Raw genomic sequence first — 21,769 nt, forward strand, 5'->3', positions numbered from 1 at the left:
CATTGGTTTAACTCCACTTGTATGCTCCTTATCTGCTTCTCAAAATCTTTAGAACCCCATCTTCCTGTTTTCCTGTAAGCGACATCCTTATCATTTCTTACAACAAAAAGCAAACCATTGACATATAATAATAATAATAATAATAATAAGAGTAATTATGCCCTAACCCCTCGTGCTTTCATGCTTTGTTTCTAACATAGCTCCGTGCATTTGTAAATCGCGATATTTGTTACTGTTTTTTCACCAAATAAATAACATAAATGATGTAGTAAAAAAAACAATACAACAATGTCTTCTAAATAAATAATAAATAATTAAAGTGACTGATTTACAACCCAACCATAGCTAATAATATAACACCCAAGCCTCATGTTAAAAAGAAAATGAGTAGTTTACATAGCCGATAGTTTATAAGAAATATTCATGGATGTAAAATCTTACATTGCTTACTTACTATATAAAACTGAACTTTATAAGGGATTTTATAAAATTATCAAATTGTCTTCAAGGAATAACTTAATCAGTTGGAAACCTCGTCTCTTAAAACGGATGTTAATAATTTGAATTCTCTTCTTCATTTCCTTGTGTGGACATGTCAAAAAATATATATGTATACCAAATTAACTAGTATTTATGGGATGAAATAATACTACACACACGCCAATTTCCAACGCTCATAGGTGGCTTTTCATATCACCATTGGATTAATCCACCTATAGGTTTAAGAAAATGTGTGAAGAAAAAATATGTGTAGCATTGCTCATTTTTATTAAAATAATTGTTATTATTAGAAAAAGTGTCACAACCCTCTCGTGCTTTCACGCTTATTAATAATAATACTAGTAATAGAAATTATGCGGCTATCTAACATAGATCCGTGCTTCGTGCATTCGTATTGAAACTCGAGATATTTGTTAGTGTTTTACAACAAATAGATAACATAACCTTGAAGAGACAAAAAAAGAGTGAACCCAACCAAGATCTACTAATAAAAGCTTGTATTCCCAAATGTGGCTGCTGCAACTGTCACAACCCACGTATGTTCCTGTTTGAGATAGCGTTATATAGCTAAAAAATACTCAAGTATTTAAAAAATTGTGCCAAACAAAAAATTGACATGTTCAGTAAAAAAACTCTAAAAATACTTCTTTGACTTTTTACTCTAAAAACGACCAAAACACACTTTACATAAGCTTAAAAAATGAAATTTTTGATTAAAAAAAAAAAAAAAAAAAACTCTATTTCTCAAATGCAATCTCAAACATGCTCACAAAAATGCATCTGCAATGCCAAACTATGCAATATCATACTATTTCTAGCCACTTATACTAACACTTTTGAGTCATTAACAGATACCACATGGTTTAAGTTGCATTACCAAACTTATGTATGCCACTAAGCAGTATATCTTAGATCAAATTCACCAATCAGACTGGTCAGCAAATCACATTCTTCCTCAATTATGGGGAAAATAGACAGCCTGATAAGGTAAGAGATGATCGGCCACTCTAATGCCAACAATGTAAGGTTTTTGATATGCAAACCAGCAATCCATATGCCAATAATTTTTGAACGTTGGAACATAATTTCAGCAGCAATCTTTAACTCGGAACGTAAAATCTAATGGGAGTCATGACATGATCTAATCCACAAAATACTAAAATAGAAGGTAATCAAAGTCAAAATACATTTATAGATAACATGCAAAAATATGAGCAGCACTTGAAATTGAAAGTCTCATGGAATAGAGCAAGGCATGTTCTAATGATTCTCAAGTGCGAGCAGGAACTGGTGGTCCAGCAGGGCGCGGTCCTTGACCAGGTGCACCAGGCCTTTGCTGATCCTCCTGATACAAAAGGAAAGAATCAAGAAACAGGCATCAAAAGAAAGAACAAAGGACACATAGCATTACAACAAACAAGCCATTGCAAAGCCACGTCTAAAGCACACAGGAATACAGCACTAAGGTATATAAATACCAAATGAAAGTGAAAAAAGAAATTCAACTATTAGAATGGGAATATAAGAAAAAAACGATTACTACCAGATTCACTGAACATGGATTTTATCCTTAGCAGCCAGACATTGGGGAAAGACGGGTAATATAATTATGAATCTAACGTCATGATCTTTTTGAAAAAGAAAATTCATCTGAACAGACATTATTTTCCTTCCCACCATTTCTCATCACTTAAATCAAAATATGGTCTCCTCTGGGTACTACTAGTCTAACAATCAAATGAAATTAAAATTAGCAAGCTGTGCAGTTATTTAACTAAACAAGCAGTCCAGACTATTGGCTTCAGACAATCCTGGGCAAATGAACAACCCAAAATACAATATTACCCAGACTCCACACTTCTTAGTTCATTGATTGGAGTTAAAATAGAATGCAGAATAGATGTAGCTACAAATAAAACAAGGTCTTATAAAACAAGTTCAAAGTCCTAGAAATTATATTATAAAGCTTCAGCCAAAGACTGTACTACTCAACTACCAATTGCATTAAATACATGGTTAAGACGGCAGCCATCAATTTACAAGTCCAAACTTGTAAAATTTTAAATTCAGATATGCAAAGTATCAACAAAAAGCAGAGCACTCTTATCCTTACAAGTCCACACAAAACTTTGAATATAACACAACTACTAAAACACCATGAATCCATTCAACTAAAATGCAAGGCCTCTGTAAAATGTTCATCCTGTAAGCGACAACACCATACTAAAGAATAAATCTAACAGCCCCCAATCCTGGGGTCGGCGGTAAATATAAGACTATCAACTAGAGATTCAATATGAAATCTGTAACTCAAACTTATTTGGCTCGATAAAAAATATTTAGAAACTAAACTCAGATACCAATGTGTAATTTTACAGATAGAATAAGCAGAACCCAATGGTAGAAAATGATACCTTTCCTTACAAACAATCGAATTACAAGACAGCAAGGCAAACCCAACAGAGCAAAACAGTTATAGATGTTATTATGGGCATACCCGGCGCCTAAAACGCTGTGGAGGCTCACGGTTCCTCCTGTTGGTACGGGACCGGACCCTCACAACATGAGAATGGATAGCACATGAAACACAGTACTGCATCTTCACGTACAGCTTCGGAAGAATGTAACCTTAAAATCACATTCACCAAACAAATCAATAGCATCATATAACCATCAGTAACATTAAATCATTAACGGCAAAGAATTAGAAAAATGAAGAGAATTTTGTACCATCGTGAACACAAGCTTCTTGGACATCTCTAACAGCCGCTTGCTCAACTATGTTCCTCACCAGAAACCTCTTTATAGATTTGTCCTTTTACACAACAACCACCCCACACGCGCAATATGAATATCATTTTCTCGATAACATCATGAAATTTCTCAGCATTGGGACAAAGGGATAGGCAAGAGCATACCTTTGGGCAGCATTTTCCGCAGTTGGAGCAGCGGACGAACTTGACGTGGCCACGGCCGTGCTTGTTTCGCCCACCGTTCCTTCGCTTGAAAGTCTGCGCAAACAGAGACACACACACAAGTATTAAGAGATTATGCATAGAGACGAAATCCAGTGGTGAAGCTTAAAGCTTGAGGCTTTGGCGTCTTACCATTGTGATTGGGAATGTGAAACTCTAACCCTAACCGTAGATCTCGTGTGCCTCCTTAGGCGTCCTCGTCTTTGCTGTGCTAGGGTTTTGTGAGTGGGATGGGATAACTGTGATGACAGTAGAACGGAGAGTATATATATCCTGCGTGATTAGGGTTACTCTGGCCGACAGGAGTAGTTTACGAATCTTCAGCTGGATCGAGTCGGGTGGATATCCGGAGTTTGGATCCTGTTGAAATATTTGGTATAAAATTATATGGATTAATTTTAATTCAACCCATGTAAATAAATAAGTTAAATCCCTCAGTTCTAATCCGTTAACTTTGTGTTGAGTTTGAGTTTGAGTTTGTATTCGTAGGTCATGTAACAAATTGTCAAACATAAATGTTGCACATTGGGTTTGGGTCATGTCAAGTTGATATATGGGTAGGAGATTATATAGGTTAATCCTAATTCGACCAATTTACTTAAACTAATTAGACCACTCAACTTTAATTTGTTAATTTAATATCGGATTCACATATTGTATAAAAAATTGTTGACTCTATTTCCATTAAAGCTAAGAAAGTGAGAGTTCTTCTCGTGTTACAAATGACATCTTTGCTATATTTTTCATGGCCAAACATTAACCCATTATTAACATGTTACATGTAACTAAAAAAATTAGTAGACAATAATTAGAAGAAATAAATTATATCATTAATGAGTTAGTGTTAGATGAAAACCGTTAAATGCACATGTGAATCCATATCACAATCAATATTTGATTAACACGTGACATAGTTGATGGCCTGCACTTGTTGCTATTGTAAAATTACAATATTACTCAAAATTAGATAATAATAATAAGTGAAAAATGTAAATTCAATCATTGTGGTTTATCTAATTTGCAATTAATTTTTTGTAGTATTAAAATGAACTCAAAGGTTCCTAAGGTATACTAAAAAAATAATTTAGTTTCTACAGTCAAATTTCGTTCACCGACTTAACTGATTCTAATAGCGTAAAACATTATAGCAAATATAATGCTGATATTTGTCCTATTTAATTCAATGTCATGTTAAGGGAATTTGTTAAATTAGTGAACTGAATTTGATTGTAAAGACTAAATTATATTTTTGGCATATTTCAGGGACCTTTAAGTTTATTTTGATACCATAAGAAATTAATTGTAAATCAGGTAAATCACAAGAACTAAATTTGCATTTTTTTTATAATAATTATAATAATAATAGAGTGAGGGATAATAGGTTACTCATTCGGGAGAAAATGTCGGCCATCTATGTGAGAGGAAGCTACTCGTCACCAAGCGAAGGGTCATAGATGTACAACCCCCGGCTTTACTTTTTTATTTGGTGGTAAGACTGTAATTTACAATGGTAGCATATGTGAGTAATTTAATATGCCACATGTCAATCCACAATTGACTGACATAAATTTATGCGTGCATCTAACAGTTTCTATCAAATGGTTCAATGATAAGTACCATTTGGAATACTTAGCTTACCCTAAGAATAGTACTTTTGGTACCACGATGATCAATTTGGTACAACTGCACTGCAAACCTTCCTGACTAGACGAGTAATTTTTCCTAATAATTATGTAACCGTGAAATGCTACACTTCCCAAATTATTTCAGCTTATCTTTGCGATTAATTGTATCTCCTTCTTTATGTGAATGAGTCCCTCTAGGGCCATTATTCAAAACACGTATGCTCTCTTGTTGCTTCATACATGCCACAACTTCTTTCCACACCCGATTATTTTGAGGAAAGGCGGGCAGAACAGAGTAGGAATCTTCAAACCACCAAAGGAGAGAATCCAAATTTCAACCTTTTGAAACAAGAACAGAGAATCCAAAAGAAGAACAGAGAACAAGCACACCAAAGGAAAGAAAAAATTATTAGATAACCAAAAGACAGCAAATCTCACTACAAACTTCGGACTCCCATTTACACTGATGCTTATTTTTCCTACATACACCTGGCCAGACCCTGCATTCAGTAACAACCCATCCACAAGACTGAGCTTATTGTCTCATGGACTCTCCTTCTCATAAACTTCACTTGCATATTTCCAGTTAATAACCTTCCATATGTTCTTCAGATAATCTGGTTTCACATTTTTGTACTGCACCAGGACAATAATTTAAATTGTAATTTGCAAGGAAGAATAAAATCAAGCGAGATAGCTGCAGATCATTGTGTATTTACCCCCAAAATTAGCTCAGGTAGCTGCTTAATATACTCAGAGAAGCTATTCTCATACTGAGAGGTGTAGGAAGAAGCAGTACTCATCATTGCCACATTATGGGGAAAAAGAACACTACATTTGAAACATAGACAATAAGAAAAGGCAACCAGGGGGGATGGGGATGGGCATATCATAAAAGCGGCTTCATATATCCAAGTGCAAATGCACACTACATCCTTCCACGATTCCACTTTTCCCCCCCAAAACTAAATCATGCAAGAAGCTTTCTGTCTCTGTAAATAAATTATTAACTCATCTCCAATGCGTAAAATTTGAAACCATCTAAGAAATTGCACGAGATTCTATCTAATTTGGATGCTTGAGAATTATCATGTAATTATGAGACAGCCAAATTCAAACCATCCTAGCTTCAACTAACACCAAAAACAGAAAATTCACCTGTAAGTAGTATGCATGCTCCCAAACATCTATTCCAAACAACGGAACCAAAGCTGATCCTTTAGTCAAAAGTGGATCCTGTAAAGTTTTATGCCATCAAACATAATTTCAGATGTCACTTATCCAACTAAAAACAAAAAGGAGAATGAATTTTAAGATGTCTAATATCTAATATAAACAAGAAAAAAAAAAAAAAAAAAACTCTAGAGCATATAAATTAATGGAAAAGTGGGACTACCATTAGAAAAGAAAAAAAAAATGTCCACATAAAATAAATGAAAAAATATTTAAGTAACTGATAAGATTTTGCTACAGAGTACAAGGTTCTTAAATTAGCTAATGCAGCCAACAAATTTTTAAGGCCACTTTAGGTTGTTTTGGGTAAATACAATGCACCCATATGATATTAAACTTGTGACCTCACCCTCTACGCTTGTTTATGGGGGGGAGTATTCAATTTCGTCCAAAAACCACTGGCTTTATTATTAGGATAGAAAAGGCAAAACTTGAAAACAAATCCTTCTTATATTTTCATCCTTAATCCAATAAATTGCCTTCCACCTAAAAGTGTTCATTATTATAATCATTGCAACTCCTAAAACAAAGGATTAATGTTGAACCATTGAACTACTAAATTCTTAGTAACGTCACACTAGTGAAAATATGCATATAATTTCAACTGCAAGCAGCATCAAACACTCATGCACAGAACATTTTTAACTATAAAACAGAAGCAAACACAGTTCTGCCCAGTCCAGAGAGGCATTCGATTTTATGGACAATACATTGAATCTTGTTACAGGTAAAACAATATTGCAAACGGTAAAATATCAGCACGAATAACCGCAAAAATCATTGCCAGTTAACACAATCAAATAGCAAAGATATGATGACCACACCTGATTTGCAGTGGTTTCAACTGAAAGCTTCTTCTGCTCCTTATCAAGAGCAAGCCACTGTCAAGAATTCAAATATTATACAGTTCCTAAAATTTAGTTCTCATTTCCATTCAACACAAACAGAATCTCATGTAACTAATAAAAATATCTCAAAGAAGCTTCAAAAACTTACAACCCATCCGGAGCCTTGCAAAGCAGCACCTTCTGCATTGACTTTCTGAATCAATGCTTCAAGAGAACCGAACTGAGTGTCAATGGCCCAGCCTAGGGAAGCCTTTGGAGGCTCACCACCTCCTTCCTGCCACAACATTTCAGAATGTAATCAAAGACCCGAAAAACGACATAGCATAAAACCCGATAATCGAGATTGCACAAGAAAAAACAGCTAAAAAAAAAGAGAGAAATAAGCAAACTTACACTAATGGGTGCGAGATTCTTCCAGAAAATTGAGTGGTTTATATGACCTTTTGCACAGGAAAGGAGTAGTTAATGGCTAACAAAGATGCCAAATACCATAAAATCTATCAAGAAAAAAGTTCACTATGAAGTATAGAGAATTTGAACTTTCTGACGCTTTGTTTTTATTTCCCTAAAGAATTTTTCAGACTTGTGGTTGAGGCAGGGATCGGAAAATCCCGCCAGAGAGCATAAACCGACAGGTCGTTTTAGTCCCAAAAAGAGCAGGACCCGTAGTAGTTTATCTTACAAGAAGAACGACTTGTGATTTGCACAAGCAGCTGACAGTCAAGAAATACTTATCTTAGAATTCAATTCTTGGGAAACAAAAACTAGAGGAAAGATAGAATTCTTAAAACTTGTAAAACTTGCGTTTTGGATTTAGAATTGGAATTCCAATTGCATGGAGAGAGAGAGAGAGAGAGAGAGGAAACCTCCGCCGTTGAATTTGATGGCGCTCTGCAATTGGACGATGGTGGGGGAGTCGGCCTTGGAGAGGGCATGTTGGAGCTGTTCGAGGGCCTTGTTGTAGTTGGAGATGTAGGTCTGGTGGTGCTTCTGGTGGTGGAGGTGCATAATCTCTGCGCTGATCACCGGCTCCAGAGCCCCATAGTCGTAGGGCAGGTCCGGCAGCGAGAAGCTCTATAATCCACGAACATGCACAGGCCCCCCCATACCCATGCCCAGGGCCTTTCTGCTCACAATTCGTAGAGCCATCCACAAACTGGTATCTCCACTCTCCTCTACCTCCTTGTAGCTCAGCCTTGTGTACAAGTATGAGTGACCAACTCACAGTCTCCATCGATGGGACGTGGCATTTCGGTTCTTGAATTCCGTGCTTTTTTTTTTCTTCTTCTAAAATTACTTATTAATGTGAATAAATGAGATTTTTTTTTTTTTTTTGTAAATTGTTTTAAATTTTTTGAGAGAAATGAATACGAAAAAAAAAAAAAAAAACTTATTGCTAAACACAAAATTTATGGTTGGAGGATTTTAAAATATATATATATATATATATATATATATATATATTAAATTGGTATTTGCTTCGTGAATTTTTAATAGAATTAACAAAGTTTCATACTCATTTTTTTTTAATGAGAGTTAATGAGAATTACATGTTCTAAGCTAGATATTAATTTAAAGAGAAATATTATATATATATATCACCAATATTTCACAAATATTTTATTATGCTAACATGGTAGTATTTGGTGGTCATTGGGTCAACCATTGTTAAAAAAATAAATATCCGATGACTATTAAATCTTGTTAAGTTAGTATAATAGAATATTTGTAGGATGTTACTGTAATATATAACATTACTTTTATTTAATAAAGCCTCAGACGGTCTTCTGGGTCAAAGGCCCAACAGGCCTATAAAGACGATGATTCATAGTTTTTTTTTTGAAGAAAAATCATTCTTATCTCATTAATAGAGGAATCAAGAGTATTAAAACTCTTACAATCACAGAACATAACGTTCTGAAAGATCCCAGCCGAAGCTAAAAGATCAAAGTCGTAACTAAAAGATTACACATCAAAGACGCCAAACATCCGCTAACCTATAACTAATCTTTAGTTGGAATAACAGATCTGCGCTAGACAGACACATACTAATGCATAGGTAGCTCTTATTCCTCGATGCTGGGATCAAAAGGACCCCATGCCGACACACATCCTCCTGAACCCGAAAGCTAGGATATCGTTCACATTCACAACCCCAAGGGTCTGGACCAAAATAACAAGCGAGTAGATCAAGAGAGAGGACATGGCCTTATTACAAGCAGCAAGAAAAATAAGAAAAATACAGGGAAAATCAAAGCAATACAACTAAAAATTTAAAAATAGGAGCACACTAGGCGGATGACAGCAGCTGGAAGAAAAGCCGATCGCATGCTTGCCGAAAACCAATGCGTAAATGGCGTTGGAAGCACATCGCAATGGGGACGCGATGCACTCTCACCCAGATTTAACACCCAACAACTAATTCTTTACTCCGCCAACTTAGTCAATGGCCTGTTCACTTTTCTTAGTAAGAAAATGGTATACATTAAACGAACTAACACACCATGCATTCTCCTAACAAACTTAAGGAAGGAATCTCCTAACAAACTTAAGGAAGAAATCACCATGCTTTATTTTAACAAACTTAAGGAAGGAATCACCATGCTTTATTTTAACAAACTTAAGGAAGGAATCTCCTAACAAACTTAAAGAAAGAATCCCCAGATCGGTAATATTATTAGCTCGAAGGACGAAAATATATCAACAAAATAGGGGGCATTCACTCATGTATTCCTTACTTGCCTTATCAACATTGCCAAATTTACCTCTCGATCTCACCATACTAACTTAAGTGTCGGAGTGGCTTTGATGGATCCACCTCGCGAATCCCTCTAACCTCCTTTCTCTCTCACAGATCCTCCCCCGGAGAGTTGCACACAGTGACTGTACTACCAATAGCGAATAGACTTATACAGTAAACTAAAAACAGCAAGCTATTTTCTTTGGGGAGGAGGGTGATGACAGATGCTGGGTTTTCACCGTCTTCAGAGATAAAAATGAAAAAAATTAATTAAAAAAAAAAAAAAAAAAAAAAACCCAAATAGTTATGAAAATCTTTCGGTGTTTGGAAATAACAGTATACAATTGACATATTAAATTCTGGTATGCATTCCATTACGAAGCCTGACTCATACAAAACTGATAACCAAAACTGCTATATAAGAAGATAACTATTCCTTTTAACTCTGCCATATCATTCCTGAGTAGTCACAAGCTCAGATACCTAAATGGTTACATGGATGACCTTACCAGCAACATCTTCATCGCTGGACTGGTTTGTCTACCAATTTTGATCTAGAGAAAAATGATTACGAGTTATTGCAAATGCTTTATGCGTGCAGGTCCTTGTTTGAATTCCATACAGGGGCTTTTTGAACAGCACCATCACCTAAAATCGCAGCTCCATTTTCCACACTTAAAAGAGGATCAGATTCACTTTCCTTTGCCTACAGCAAAAATAAAGAGTTTCAGCATATTCATTGCACAAGCAAATAATACTACAGGATTATAAGAATAAAGAGAGAAGAATTTGATGGGTGGAGTTTAAAGAGAGAGAGAGAGAGAGTAGAGACAAAGACCTTGGGGAGGTGGGAGATCCAATTTTTGTCTAATTCTTTTCATCACTAATAATCTAAAAATAACGAAAACCCTTGTATATATTATAGTGTAGAGTTGAACTACCTGGGCCAATGGCGCAGATGCTTCATTAGCCTTCTGCTGGCTCTCAAGAGTGCAACAGTATGAATAGACTACCATCCCAACTACAGCAATCGAAATCCCTAAAATATTGCGCCACCTAAATGGGTCATGAAGTAGAACATAGCCAAAGGCCAAAACTAGGCATGTTTTCAGATGCCCTAGGACCTGATAGGTGACTGCAGATGTCTTTCCAATAACCAGAAAGGTACTGAAGTTTACAGAGACAGCAATCAGGCAGGACAGAACAATGAAGAACTGCAATGAAGATAACATACATATAAGAGTTAAATTAAGAAGCAAATGATTTAAAAAGAAAAAGAGTTAAGGAACCTTCCACTGGCGTGCGCCCCGCCGGGGGAGAGGGGGGAGGGGGGTGTTTGATTTGAGTTAGCTAAGGAGTGATAGCTCAATTCTTACCAGTACTTGAGGGGTATATCTGAAAGCAAAAACGTTTTGATTAGTCAAAAGCCCATCCAGAAATGGGCCAACGATGAACAAAGTCATCGCCTGATAGGGGCAAGACTGATATAGAAGTTGCGTCGAAGAAACTTTGAACTTCTTCTGGATGGTATTCGTCATCTGAAAATAACTGGTTAAGTTGTTCAACAACAGAAGCACTTTAAATAACCACCCAAAAAAAAAAAAAAAGAAGCAAAAACCAAAAAGCCGTATAGTAATACATGACCATTACTTGTACAATGCAGAAGCATTACTATAAAATCTGCTAGTTGCTCTGGCCACAAATGAAACTTATCCTCTCTCTCTCTCTCTCTCTTCAATTCTTCTTTTTCCTAGATACATGTAACTATGTAAGTAGGTACAAAGAACATGAAACACAGTAAAAGGTCACTTTAGCTAAGGATACAATCTGAGCAACGCAGGTTGTGATTACTGCAAGCAGAGACAAGAAAGAACCCAGTGCATTGAGCTGAAGATCAGTCACCGTTGCAATTCCAACACCACAAAGAAGAATGAGGAGTGAAAACTGGATACTCCTACTGTAACATAGGTAAAGAAGCATCAGTACACAGTGTACTTAAATGTTTAGTACAGATCTAGATTACATCCAGGGCAGAACAGGCCCACCACAAATTATAAAAGCATAAACCCACTTCACTTGGATAAACTATAATAGACAAACAAGATCATAATGCAGGCATGCATAGGTCAGAAAACAAGAAGAAGCCACCAAAGAAATTTATAGATTTTCACAAAAGAAAAAAAAGAAAAAGAAAAAGGAAGACAATAAAGAAAAGAGAGAAGTTTAGATTATTACTGAAGGCATATTAAAGATTAAATATGAACGTCTGCCTTCTAAAAGTTGTACAGATATCATTTAGTAGACTTGTGAAAGTCATATTAAATTTCATTTCCAAGATAACCATTCATATGCCCAAGTGTGACCTCTTCAGTCTAGTCCCAAGCTTCAACAGTCTCTAGGTGGCAAATGCCTTCAAGGCAGTAGGTCTACTACATGCCTCTTAGCAACTAGTGCAAAAGGCCATCTCCATTGTGCTAAGCATCGTTGATGATGGAAATGTTTCAGTCACCTTAGGCCATCTTCAAGAGGGTTGGTCTGAGCTAATCCAAGTGGTTACGCATTCTTATCATTGATAACAATTTCTCTGTTCCAGACTGCCTTTGCCAACACCCATCAGATTATGAATTTATTTATGATCGCAAATGTGTGATGTGCTAACAAATATCAGCCAAGAAGGGCTTTTTTTTTTTCTTTTTTTTTTGGCAGAATCAACAATAGAGATGTCAAAATGTTGTCTATCACTCATATTCCATTACCACCAAAGTCAACTTTTCTTCTTGGTGCCAAATCCTATATGCTGTTTCCTCTCAGTATAATCAATATATGTAACACCCTGCAAAATTAGATGCTAGAAGAAAAATAGGGATTTAAACTAAGTGAATAAAATAGCTATGGGGGCGTTACAATATACGTCCCTAAAGTGCTTTGCAAAGTCAAAGCTCTTTCTTGGTTGTGGCTCCAAGGCAAATACCAGAACCCTAAGCCTAAAGAAAACCATCAAGCATCTTTTTCCAAGATTTGTTTCCATTGCATAATTGTAATGAGATAATTAATCAACTCTTTACACTGTATCGTTTTGCATAGGAGCATGTTTAATATATTTCACACAGACATTACATAAAATTGCAGAAAATCAAGCAAATGCAAGCATGTCTATAGGCTGGGCACAAATGTACCAACAACACCTTAATATTAGGCTGCACAACAAACTTAAAGCTCTATACACATACCATATATAAACCAAACAAGTACAACTCAAGATACAAGACAAATTAACAGAACATCAACAAACACATTTGCCTACCTGATTAAGTAGGAAGATGCATCTTCCATACATAAATTTTTACCACCAGGTCAGAAATTTTTTTTCAAAAATATATATATAAAAATACAAAAATAATCACACCTATGCATATGCATTCATAGGAAGACATTGTGCTAACTAGATAGAAATTCAATCCAAAGCAGAGAGCTCAAAGTGCTTTATTTAAATTAGATAGAAGTCATACGTATATGTTTGAAAACACAGATAAATGCAGCAAATTTATCACATTATGAATTGTAGATTACTTTAAATTTACCTGAATATTTTCCTAAAGAAAAGAGTCTCCAAAAGAACAGTACAGGGAATGATCGCCAGTTTTGTCATCTAACATACAAAACCAAAAGAGATAAATGTTAAGAAGCTGACGTGCCTAATTAATATTTAAATTGATGAATCAATTGTGTGACAGATTTAAGATAAGAAAAGGGGTTAGAGAGTCAAGTCATATATATGATCACTTTCATAAAACATGGTTATTACCAATACACAATACCTCAAGACACAAGTTAAAATTTAAAATTATGTATTCGCATGGATCATATTTTGGGATCAGGCAGAGTTTGGACACAGGGAAGAACCCCATGTTATTCAGACTGCATGAATCACATAGCACAAACGCACATTCTGTATAACGAACCCTTTTTACATTTTGACATAGCGCAAGCAGCTAATCTGTTGAAGCACAAGCACTAGCAACACATGAATGTTAATACTTCAGAATGGAATTGGCATATAATGAGAACGATATAGCATGATGATCTCATTGATAAAACAATATGATGTTACAATCACAGAATATGGCTGATAAGTTAGAGTAGGTTACCTGATAAAAACCAACAGAATTGAAACCCAAGCTAAGATTTAAAAGTCCAATGGAGGTTCCATTTAGTATGCCAAAACCCATTACAGCTCTTGGATCAAAAGGCTTGTGTTCAAACAATTTCATCCATAGCGCCACATGAAGAGAACAAAATGTGACCAGAAGATGCCAGCTTGTCAAGGTTGTGGCTGCGCACCACACAGCAAGTTAGTATTTTCCACTACACATCAAAGACCCAAAAGTTTTTGAGCAAATAACAACGACAGCGCAATAACAATTCAAAACAACCACATTTATGAGAAATGACTAACTACTACCGAACACATTCCATGATACAAAATCAATCACCCCACATGGTGGTTTTGGACCCTCTGCAACCATTAAAGGCAAAATATTAGCTTGTTCATGAATGAGAGATTTCTTTCCTATTTCCATACTCACCAAATGTGAAACCAAGCGTGCTAATGAGCGCCTTGTTGCAAATTACGATTGAGACGGACGACACCACCGACAAGCTCAACGCCCCAATGGTCCCCAGCTGGAACCTCTGGCTCTCACTCATCTTTCCCCCTCACCTCTCGATACCTCTCTGGATCTATCAAAATATCAATTCCCACTCTTGGCAGTTAATATCTGATACACATCTATACCATACACAAACTTGTCTGCGTATACGTATACATGTACGTATTCAACACAACCACACGTAGGTACAAAATGTGTACATGAAATTCACGAATTGTACCTCAGTCGGGCATAATTTATCGCACAAGGTGGCTCAGCTGTGACAATGCCAAACACACAAATCTTCAATGAATGAGAAACAAAAATTGGAATTGGGAAACAGATTTGCAGAAATTAGAAACCTGAACTGTAGATCTGCTACAGAGAAAGAAAGAGAAAGAGAGAAAGTCACCGTTTGAAGAATCTGGGAAGTGAAATCTAAGGAAAGCTCTTGGGATATATATAAGAGCTCGGGCGTCGATGGTCAGCAAGTCTGGCTAGGAAAATGAAACGAAAATGATAGTGAAAGCCGAAAGGGACATTACTAGTAACATTGGATCCGGCGTCGTTTTGTACCTGCCCGAATTTCTTGACCAAAAAACTTATTACTTTTACAAAAACACACATATATATAATTAGAAAATGTGAATTGAAAAATAAAAAATTAAAATTAAAAGTATATTTATTCGGTTAGGATAAATGCTACACTTATTATCACTTCTTTACTTTATCTTTAATGTCACAAACAATAAATGTGTGAAGTAGGCAATGTATTATCACATTGATTTTCAACTAAATTTATTACCATAAAAAGTATGTTAGAACATGTTAAATTAAATTTATATGCTATATTTGATTTTGAATCCATTGAAAGTGAAATTCCATTACCAATTTATGATCATTTTCTATAATCGAGTTGGAATTTATTATTAATTACAGAATATAATTAGAACTAAACAAAATTGATATTTAAGTTATGAGTGACAATGTTATAATTTTTTTGGGGTGAAATTTAAAACTGTCTAATCGCTATAGCCGTTAACCACTAACCGCTTTGAAAGCAGTTAGTAAAAACCGCTAACCACTTAGACGATTGCGATTAGCGGTTAGTGGGTTTTGAAAATCCGTTAACCGCTAACCGCTTATATATATATAACAATAAGTCGTTGTAGCATAGTGATAATTGTACCCCTCTTTCACCCAAGATTCCTGGTTTCAATTCTAGAAAATCTCGACTTTTGTTTAGGTTTTATATTTTTATTAAATAGAAGTGCAAAACCGGCGTAAAACCGGTCCAAAACCAGCCCAAAATTAGTCCAAAAAAAAAAGTCCAAAAAAGCGGTTAGAAAAAAGCGATTATCTCAAAGTGGTTAACCGCTACCCGATTAGCAGAGGCGGTTAATAAAAATTACTAACCGCCTAGGCGGTTTTAGCCACTAACCGCTAACCGCAACCGCTATTTCACCCCTATAATTTTTAATTGAGTCGTATTTTGATAGTTTATGTAGATTTCATCTCTTTGATTTGTATTTCTATGATTTGTATTTGTTTCATTGTATTTATTTCATTTATGTTTCTTTGATTTGTATTTCTTTAATTTGTAATTATTTCATTTGTATTTCTTTCATGTGTATAATTGTAATTTGTATCTCATTAGTCATTTGTGTTTTTTTAAATGTTCTTCCAAGATAATGTAATTCACGTGTTTTTCTTTTCAATTTGGCAATTTGCTTGTAATTTGAAAATGCCCGAAATTACTGATTTCATATGTTTAGAATCAATTTTTGTGTGTTTTTCAATTATTTTAATAACATTTAAAAGGTTGCAAAAAAACTCTAGCGCAGCTACCCGATTAAGGCTCGTTAACATCCCACCCGATCAGTACCAGGATCGACTCGTTTTTGAGTTCCTATCTAGCCCGAGCTCGATCCTGAGTTAGATATTAACCCAACGAACCAAGTTTAGACAAGGGTTTTTCTGACCCGCTCGACCTCGAACATCCTTTACACTACTATTTGGGAGGATGATGTACAGTTATTAGATATAATGATGTTTGCTAATTTTACCATCTCTCTTAATCTTTTCCCCTGGAATAGATAGTGACGTTCTTAGCAAACAAGCAAATTTTGATGTGTTTTGACTCTGCTGTTGCAAAAATGTACTCTACAAGATCGGTTTGGGTGAAATTTGTGATTGATTTACAACATTTTTGTTCAAGAAGAATAGAGCTTAAGGGGCTTGTCAGATGAGAGTGAAACTGGAATGCGGATATATAAAGGTGTTCTGACTTCCTCTATGTTGGCTTGTGTTGTCATGCAGCTCCCTCAATTGTAGTTAGTCCCGCAATTTCTTTGAGTGGCTTCCACACAAACTTTCTCCTGCGCATAGATTGAGTTGTTGGCATAAACATAACATTCTCTGCCAAAAGTATGGTGGTCTGGATAGGCTCAGGGTTTATTAACTCATCATCTGTTCGTGCAAAACAAAGGAGTTTTGGATAACCTACCAGTTACCACATTCAGCAATGACCCTGACTTTGGGCCGCAGTGTGGGAAGCAAGGCGAGAAACTGCAACTCCGACTTGGAAAGAACCTGTGCAAAGGTATGCAGAACAGTAAGATTTAGTGGCAGCCTAGCTATATACTGAGGTTTTTGTTAATCATGATTATATACCTTGGCTTCAATTATCCAGACCACAAGTCCTTTGGCATCAGGAGGCAGTGCAGCGAGCCTGTAATCAACCTCTGGTGGGAAATACCACCTTACAATGGGTTGTTTCCCTAAATGGGCCTACACTTACAACAAAGCAAAGCAAATAATAGTAAAAAGGAGATTGAAATTAGAAGTTGTATGTATGTAAAAATATAATTAACTCACAGGACAAACGGGGTGAATCTTGGTGAGGGTGGTCTCAGGATCTCCAAGGCCTCGGGCACTGAGGTCAAGAAAATAGTAGCCCTGGTATTTGAGTCGGTTAAGGTAGCGACCCTCGTAGCCTCCCTCGTGTGGGGTGTATATGGCAATGGCTTTGTGCTCTTCCACGTCTGACAGCCAACGGCCCAGATCAAATTTCAACAAATCCCCTCCTATGAAGTCCCCTATGCCTATCCCACTACATCTCACCATCCCAATCCTTTTCTTTGCCTTACCATATCCCAATCCTCCTTTCACTCCAATCACCATTATGTTTCGCTTTCCCATCGTCGTTATATCTATAAAACACTTATTTCTTATTAGCTTTTGCTGCTTCTGCCGGAGATTGAGCGAGCCTGGTGCTCCATAATTCAAACAGGCTGCAGCTGCCATTCCCCTCCCTTTTGCGTTCAAACGTTGATGAGAGTATATTGGGTGGAGAAACAATTATGGATAAGTCGGTTAATGGGAAGAAAAAAAAGGGAGGGGTTGTAGAAGGCAGTTTAGAGATATGGAAGGGAGAGATGCTATTGGGTGGAAGAGATATTGGGTCCAGCTTCGAGTGGTGCAGAATGTGCCATTTTACGTATTAATTGTTTGCTCTTTCTCTCTTTCTCGATCTCCTAATCCTTTTCCTTTTAGGTGATATTTTTAAGAAAGATCGGTCACTTTCGCCTTTTCAAGTCTTTATTTAAAGAGCATTCCATAAGCGTATTTGGGCTTGTTGTTCATATCGAAGAGTTTGATGGTGCCCTAGTAAATTCCGTAGCCCAATAGAGTGTGACTTTGCTGAATTACGGCCCATTGAATAAAATATGCCAATTTCATTTTGATTGTTGGGCTTTGACCCATTGCGGTTTTCTGCATCATGGCCCATATGGAAAAAAGAGTAATTGCATAATAAAGTAATAAACCCAACATTTTTTTCTCTTGGTTTTAAATCATAGTCTAAAATTATAGTGTGCTGTATCTTTTCTTGTTTTATTTTTTTTGTTTTGTTGCTTTTTAAAGATGTATTTGTGTTTTGGCAGTTGTTTTTTCTCTGTATTGTTTAATTTCCTTGTTTTGTTCGGCTTGTAATAAAGTTCTTTCCTCTCTCACTCGATCTATGTCACCTTCGGGTTAATTAATTTTGGTCCAGACCTTTGGGTTGTGAATGTAATCATTATCCTGGTCTTCAGGTCGAGGAGGAAGAGTTTCGGCATGAGAGTCTTTCCGCTCTCAGGGTCGAGAAATAATTGTTATCCATGCATTTGGCTGAGTCTGTCTGTCACAAATCTAGTATTAAATCTTATTTTAGTCATGGGTTAGCGGATTGGTCTCGAATCTTGTACTAGTAATCTTGTAGATTTATGCTATGGTTGTTTCAAAGCTCTGCTATGTAATGTACGAGCTTTATGCTCATGATATTATTGAATGAAATGTTATGTTTTTCTAAAAAAAAAATTACAATCTTCACATGAATATTAAAAAAAAAAAAAAAAAAAAACTACAAAATAATGACATATTCATTAACCTTTGTTTATCTGTTGGTGGTTTTTACACATGAATTAGTTATTTTGCAAATCTTTTTAATGCCAAAATATTACTCAATATTCATATGAATGGAAAGACTGATTAAAAAAAATTAAATCATATTAATTTTAATCTAAATGAGAAGTGTTGATATAAATTTTCTTTAAATTTGAATACCACAAATGCTACAATCGGGAAAATGGGGATATTACCCAGAATGAGATAATTCTCAAAACAACTATATGGAAGGCTCAGCGGGTGCTATTTTAGCCACCTCAGCAGAGCCACTCCAAGTACAAGTACTACACACTCTGGCCCAGTGGCCCTTACCAATTACCATTGTAAAAACCATATAATTTTTTTTTTTTTTTGGTTCACTAATCTACCTCCCAGGAACTCTAAAATTGACCACCTTCGAAGGTCTGACCGAACTGCCAACCAGCATGCGCCACGTTGAAGGTTGTCACAGTTCTACCGTCACTGGCGGTGACTTGGAAGGACAGGCTTTGGCCGTTGAGATACGAGTTGCTCTGCCAGTTTTGTCCCCAGTTCCTTGACATTGCTTGCCATCCTGTTTTAGACCCTTTGATTGAGACCGCATGGACGTCCCCTGCACCGCCAACGTTGGTGATCAAGACCAGGTTGAAGTAAGAGTGGCCATTGATGGTGAATCTTATTCCTCCTTTCTTCATACAGGGCACTCTGCCATCACCAATACAATAGCACGTTAGTATAATGAGCAGCTTACAAGAGTTTGGAATTTGGAGTTTAAGCCACTCCCCATAAGTGTATATATATATATATTACTTAAAAAGCACCTTATTATCTAGGTGTCTCAATTCATATTCGCTTGTCAAATTTGGGTCGGGTTGAAATATAGATATAACTCATTAATTTTGTATTGAATTAGCGTCTACTTCGCCTACCTTCTGAAGGCTACGGGCACTATTCCGGCGCGGTATTCTGCAATTTGCAAGAAAGCAGGCTCTGCCAAATCAAAATGTTGGAGTGGAGGATTGCACCATCCTCCATTGTCATTGGACTGCGCAAAATTGGGCGGGCAGAAGTTTGTAGCGGTGACGGTGATGGTGCCGGACCGGCACCATCTGGGGTCATTGTCGCATCGCATTTCATAGCAAGAACCACAGCTCAGGCCACTGTTGAACAATGCCGTGCTTAGAGCTGCAGTGTTAGTTCCGTACCCCTGGCTGTACAAGTTCCCATATCCACATGCTCCTCCTGCAAAACGCAAAAACCCCACATCAAACACAATTCTCATTTCTCAAAGAAGAAATTAAGAGTGTTTGATTATAAAAAGAAGACTTTACTTACCCATTGTGCCTGAGGCATCACCACCGCCGTAGAAAGTGGCGTGAGCGCTTTCCCACCCTCCGTAATCAGCGGTGGTTCCATGCAGGTGTAGCTGAAGGATGAAAAGAAGAAGAGCTACTAGAGCTGCCATTGTAGAGCTTTTTTGATATGATAAAACAGAGAAGCTTAGATGAAATAGGCTTTGTTGCTTCATAAATGCACGAGGGGTTTCTATTTATAAAGGAAACTGAGTAAGCCAGACACACACACAAACTCTTGGTGGGGGGATTGACAGCCGACCAAAGCCTCAAACAATTTGAGAAAATCAAGCGCACATGCGCTGGTTCTATACTTGGGTCTACCAACCGCTAAATCCGTGGACCTGGCCTTTGCACATGCATATATGTCTCAACCGTTCTCTTCTGACTTACACAGTTTCTTACATCATATATGATTTTATTTATTGCTGCTGCTTTAGGATAAAGTTTTTACTATAACTTTTGGATAACAACACTTGAAAATAGGCTTCCGAATCTGACGACCGTAGCGGCCCACTTTATTCTATACATTGCTTACTTCAAGACTCTAACCTAAGACTTACTGCTTGACTATAATACCAAATGTTTTCTAACCTAAGACTTACTGTTTGACTATAATACCAAATGATATAAACATTAAGTAAAAATCTGAGTAATTCTATAAATTTGCAACTTTATAATAGAAGTTGTACATTTCAACACACCATATGGGTTATGGATAAGTCGACTAGGTCCATAGACAATGAATTTGCAGTACCATTTCCAGTGGGTAGGGTCTGAAGAGATAATGGTATCTTTGCACATGGGTGGAAATCTTGCTTATTGAAAACATGGGGTTCCTAAATCATTTAAACGATGCTCTTCTTCTTCTCTTATCTTAATTTTGCTTTTTCAATATGTGTGCTCTAGTTATTGCGATGGAAGCAGGGCTTGAGGGTTCAACTTCAACCAAATGGATAAGACCTTCGGTGATAGGACCTGCATGCTTTTTAAGCCTGTTGACTGTGACTGCAACCAGAGAAAGGCATCACTGCATCAGTGCCTTCAAGTTCCACTGCATGTTTATGTCAATCACAACCCCCCAGGCCTTTGATATTATGATCCGATAACCGATAACACGAGATTAGAAGATTACAGTTTAAACTAAAGTTTTATACTTTAGTATAACTTGAACCGAACGTGCAGACATGAATTTTCATGTATATTTGATACTCTCTTTGTTAAATATTTCATCACCCAACACATTGAAATATTTAATTATATCAAACTATCACTTATAAATAATTCTTAGTGTATTAAGAACAAGAAAATATCATTTTTTTTAGTTATCCATCCCAACCGTGTGATGTGTTTTACAGTAATCTAGCAGAAATATGTACGAATATGCCTTTTTATATATCACATTTAATTGTTTTTATAAT

At 36.4% G+C, this 21,769-nt stretch overlaps 4 protein-coding genes, 1 non-coding gene and 1 pseudogene across 7 annotated transcripts; all 6 read right to left on the bottom strand.

Annotated features, from left to right (window-relative positions):
* Positions 1–1,494: 1,494 nt before the first annotated feature.
* Positions 1,495–3,771, bottom strand: LOC132163810 (small ribosomal subunit protein eS26y-like). Its single transcript, XM_059574181.1, has 5 exons — positions 3,609–3,771; positions 3,420–3,512; positions 3,232–3,316; positions 2,999–3,129; positions 1,495–1,846 (listed from the first exon to the last, which is right to left on the bottom strand). The coding sequence occupies exons 1-5, from the start codon at positions 3,609–3,611 to the stop codon at positions 1,772–1,774; spliced, it is 387 nt and encodes a 128-aa protein (XP_059430164.1). The 5' UTR covers positions 3,612–3,771; the 3' UTR covers positions 1,495–1,771.
* A 1,725-nt stretch (positions 3,772–5,496) lies between these two features.
* On the bottom strand, positions 5,497–8,405 carry LOC132163615 (superoxide dismutase [Mn], mitochondrial-like; annotated as a pseudogene).
* On the bottom strand, positions 5,831–5,911 carry LOC132164831 (small nucleolar RNA snoR1). The gene has a single exon (XR_009438434.1). It is a non-coding gene; the product is annotated as a small nucleolar RNA snoR1 (small nucleolar RNA).
* Positions 8,406–10,243: 1,838 nt separating the features above from the next.
* On the bottom strand, positions 10,244–15,071 carry LOC132164294 (UDP-xylose transporter 3). Of its 3 annotated transcripts, none has more exons than XM_059574778.1 (9): positions 14,984–15,071; positions 14,813–14,849; positions 14,509–14,662; positions 14,071–14,255; positions 13,504–13,571; positions 11,747–11,879; positions 11,299–11,460; positions 10,864–11,136; positions 10,244–10,628 (listed from the first exon to the last, which is right to left on the bottom strand). In XM_059574778.1, the coding sequence occupies exons 3-9, from the start codon at positions 14,627–14,629 to the stop codon at positions 10,512–10,514; spliced, it is 1,059 nt and encodes a 352-aa protein (XP_059430761.1). In that variant the 5' UTR covers positions 14,630–14,662; positions 14,813–14,849; positions 14,984–15,071; the 3' UTR covers positions 10,244–10,511. The 3 variants fall into 3 exon arrangements, with proteins under 3 accessions (XP_059430761.1, XP_059430762.1, XP_059430763.1); XM_059574779.1 differs by having other exon boundaries at positions 14,934–14,999; XM_059574780.1 differs by lacking the exons at positions 14,813–14,849; positions 14,984–15,071 and having other exon boundaries at positions 14,509–14,793.
* Positions 15,072–16,618: 1,547 nt separating this feature from the next.
* On the bottom strand, positions 16,619–18,062 carry LOC132164258 (NAD(P)H-quinone oxidoreductase subunit N, chloroplastic-like). Its single transcript, XM_059574733.1, has 4 exons — positions 17,449–18,062; positions 17,245–17,361; positions 17,078–17,163; positions 16,619–16,949 (listed from the first exon to the last, which is right to left on the bottom strand). Exons 1-4 carry the CDS (start codon positions 17,875–17,877, stop codon positions 16,883–16,885), a joined length of 699 nt encoding a protein of 232 aa, XP_059430716.1. The 5' UTR covers positions 17,878–18,062; the 3' UTR covers positions 16,619–16,882.
* Positions 18,063–19,377: 1,315 nt separating this feature from the next.
* Positions 19,378–20,526, bottom strand: LOC132164705 (expansin-A4-like). Its single transcript, XM_059575256.1, has 3 exons — positions 20,332–20,526; positions 19,926–20,238; positions 19,378–19,701 (listed from the first exon to the last, which is right to left on the bottom strand). Exons 1-3 carry the CDS (start codon positions 20,522–20,524, stop codon positions 19,398–19,400), a joined length of 810 nt encoding a protein of 269 aa, XP_059431239.1. The 5' UTR covers positions 20,525–20,526; the 3' UTR covers positions 19,378–19,397.
* Between the last annotated feature and the right edge of the window lie 1,243 nt (positions 20,527–21,769).

This window comes from Corylus avellana, chromosome ca10 (genome assembly GCF_901000735.1).
Source record: "Corylus avellana chromosome ca10, CavTom2PMs-1.0".
In the NCBI taxonomy this organism is placed as follows: Eukaryota; Viridiplantae; Streptophyta; class Magnoliopsida; order Fagales; family Betulaceae; genus Corylus; species Corylus avellana.

What these genes read in the sequence shown, in the direction of transcription:
- LOC132163810 (XM_059574181.1), bottom strand. An exon ending in AGAAGCTTGTGTTCACGATG is followed by an intron (nt 3,130 to 3,231) that starts GTACAAAATTCT and finishes TGTGATTTTAAG; the next exon opens with GTTACATTCTTCCGAAGCTG. An exon ending in CACAGCGTTTTAGGCGCCGG is followed by an intron (nt 1,847 to 2,998) that starts GTATGCCCATAA and finishes CTTTTGTATCAG; the next exon opens with GAGGATCAGCAAAGGCCTGG.
- LOC132164294 (XM_059574778.1), bottom strand. Translation starts at nt 14,629, where the DNA reads ATGAGTGAGAGCCAGAGGTTCCAGCTGGGGACCATTGGGGCGTTGAGC. An exon ending in CACGCTTGGTTTCACATTTG is followed by an intron (nt 14,256 to 14,508) that starts GTGAGTATGGAA and finishes TGTGGTGCGCAG; the next exon opens with CCACAACCTTGACAAGCTGG. An exon ending in GATATACCCCTCAAGTACTG is followed by an intron (nt 11,137 to 11,298) that starts GTAAGAATTGAG and finishes TCTTCATTGCAG; the next exon opens with TTCTTCATTGTTCTGTCCTG.
- LOC132164258 (XM_059574733.1), bottom strand. Translation starts at nt 17,877, where the DNA reads ATGGCAGCTGCAGCCTGTTTGAATTATGGAGCACCAGGCTCGCTCAAT. An exon ending in TCTGGATAATTGAAGCCAAG is followed by an intron (nt 17,164 to 17,244) that starts GTATATAATCAT and finishes ACCTTTGCACAG; the next exon opens with GTTCTTTCCAAGTCGGAGTT. An exon ending in ATTGCTGAATGTGGTAACTG is followed by an intron (nt 16,950 to 17,077) that starts GTAGGTTATCCA and finishes ATCTATGCGCAG; the next exon opens with GAGAAAGTTTGTGTGGAAGC.
- LOC132164705 (XM_059575256.1), bottom strand. Translation starts at nt 20,524, where the DNA reads ATGAAGCAACAAAGCCTATTTCATCTAAGCTTCTCTGTTTTATCATAT. An exon ending in TGATGCCTCAGGCACAATGG is followed by an intron (nt 20,239 to 20,331) that starts GTAAGTAAAGTC and finishes TGCGTTTTGCAG; the next exon opens with GAGGAGCATGTGGATATGGG. An exon ending in GTGCCCGTAGCCTTCAGAAG is followed by an intron (nt 19,702 to 19,925) that starts GTAGGCGAAGTA and finishes TGGTGATGGCAG; the next exon opens with AGTGCCCTGTATGAAGAAAG.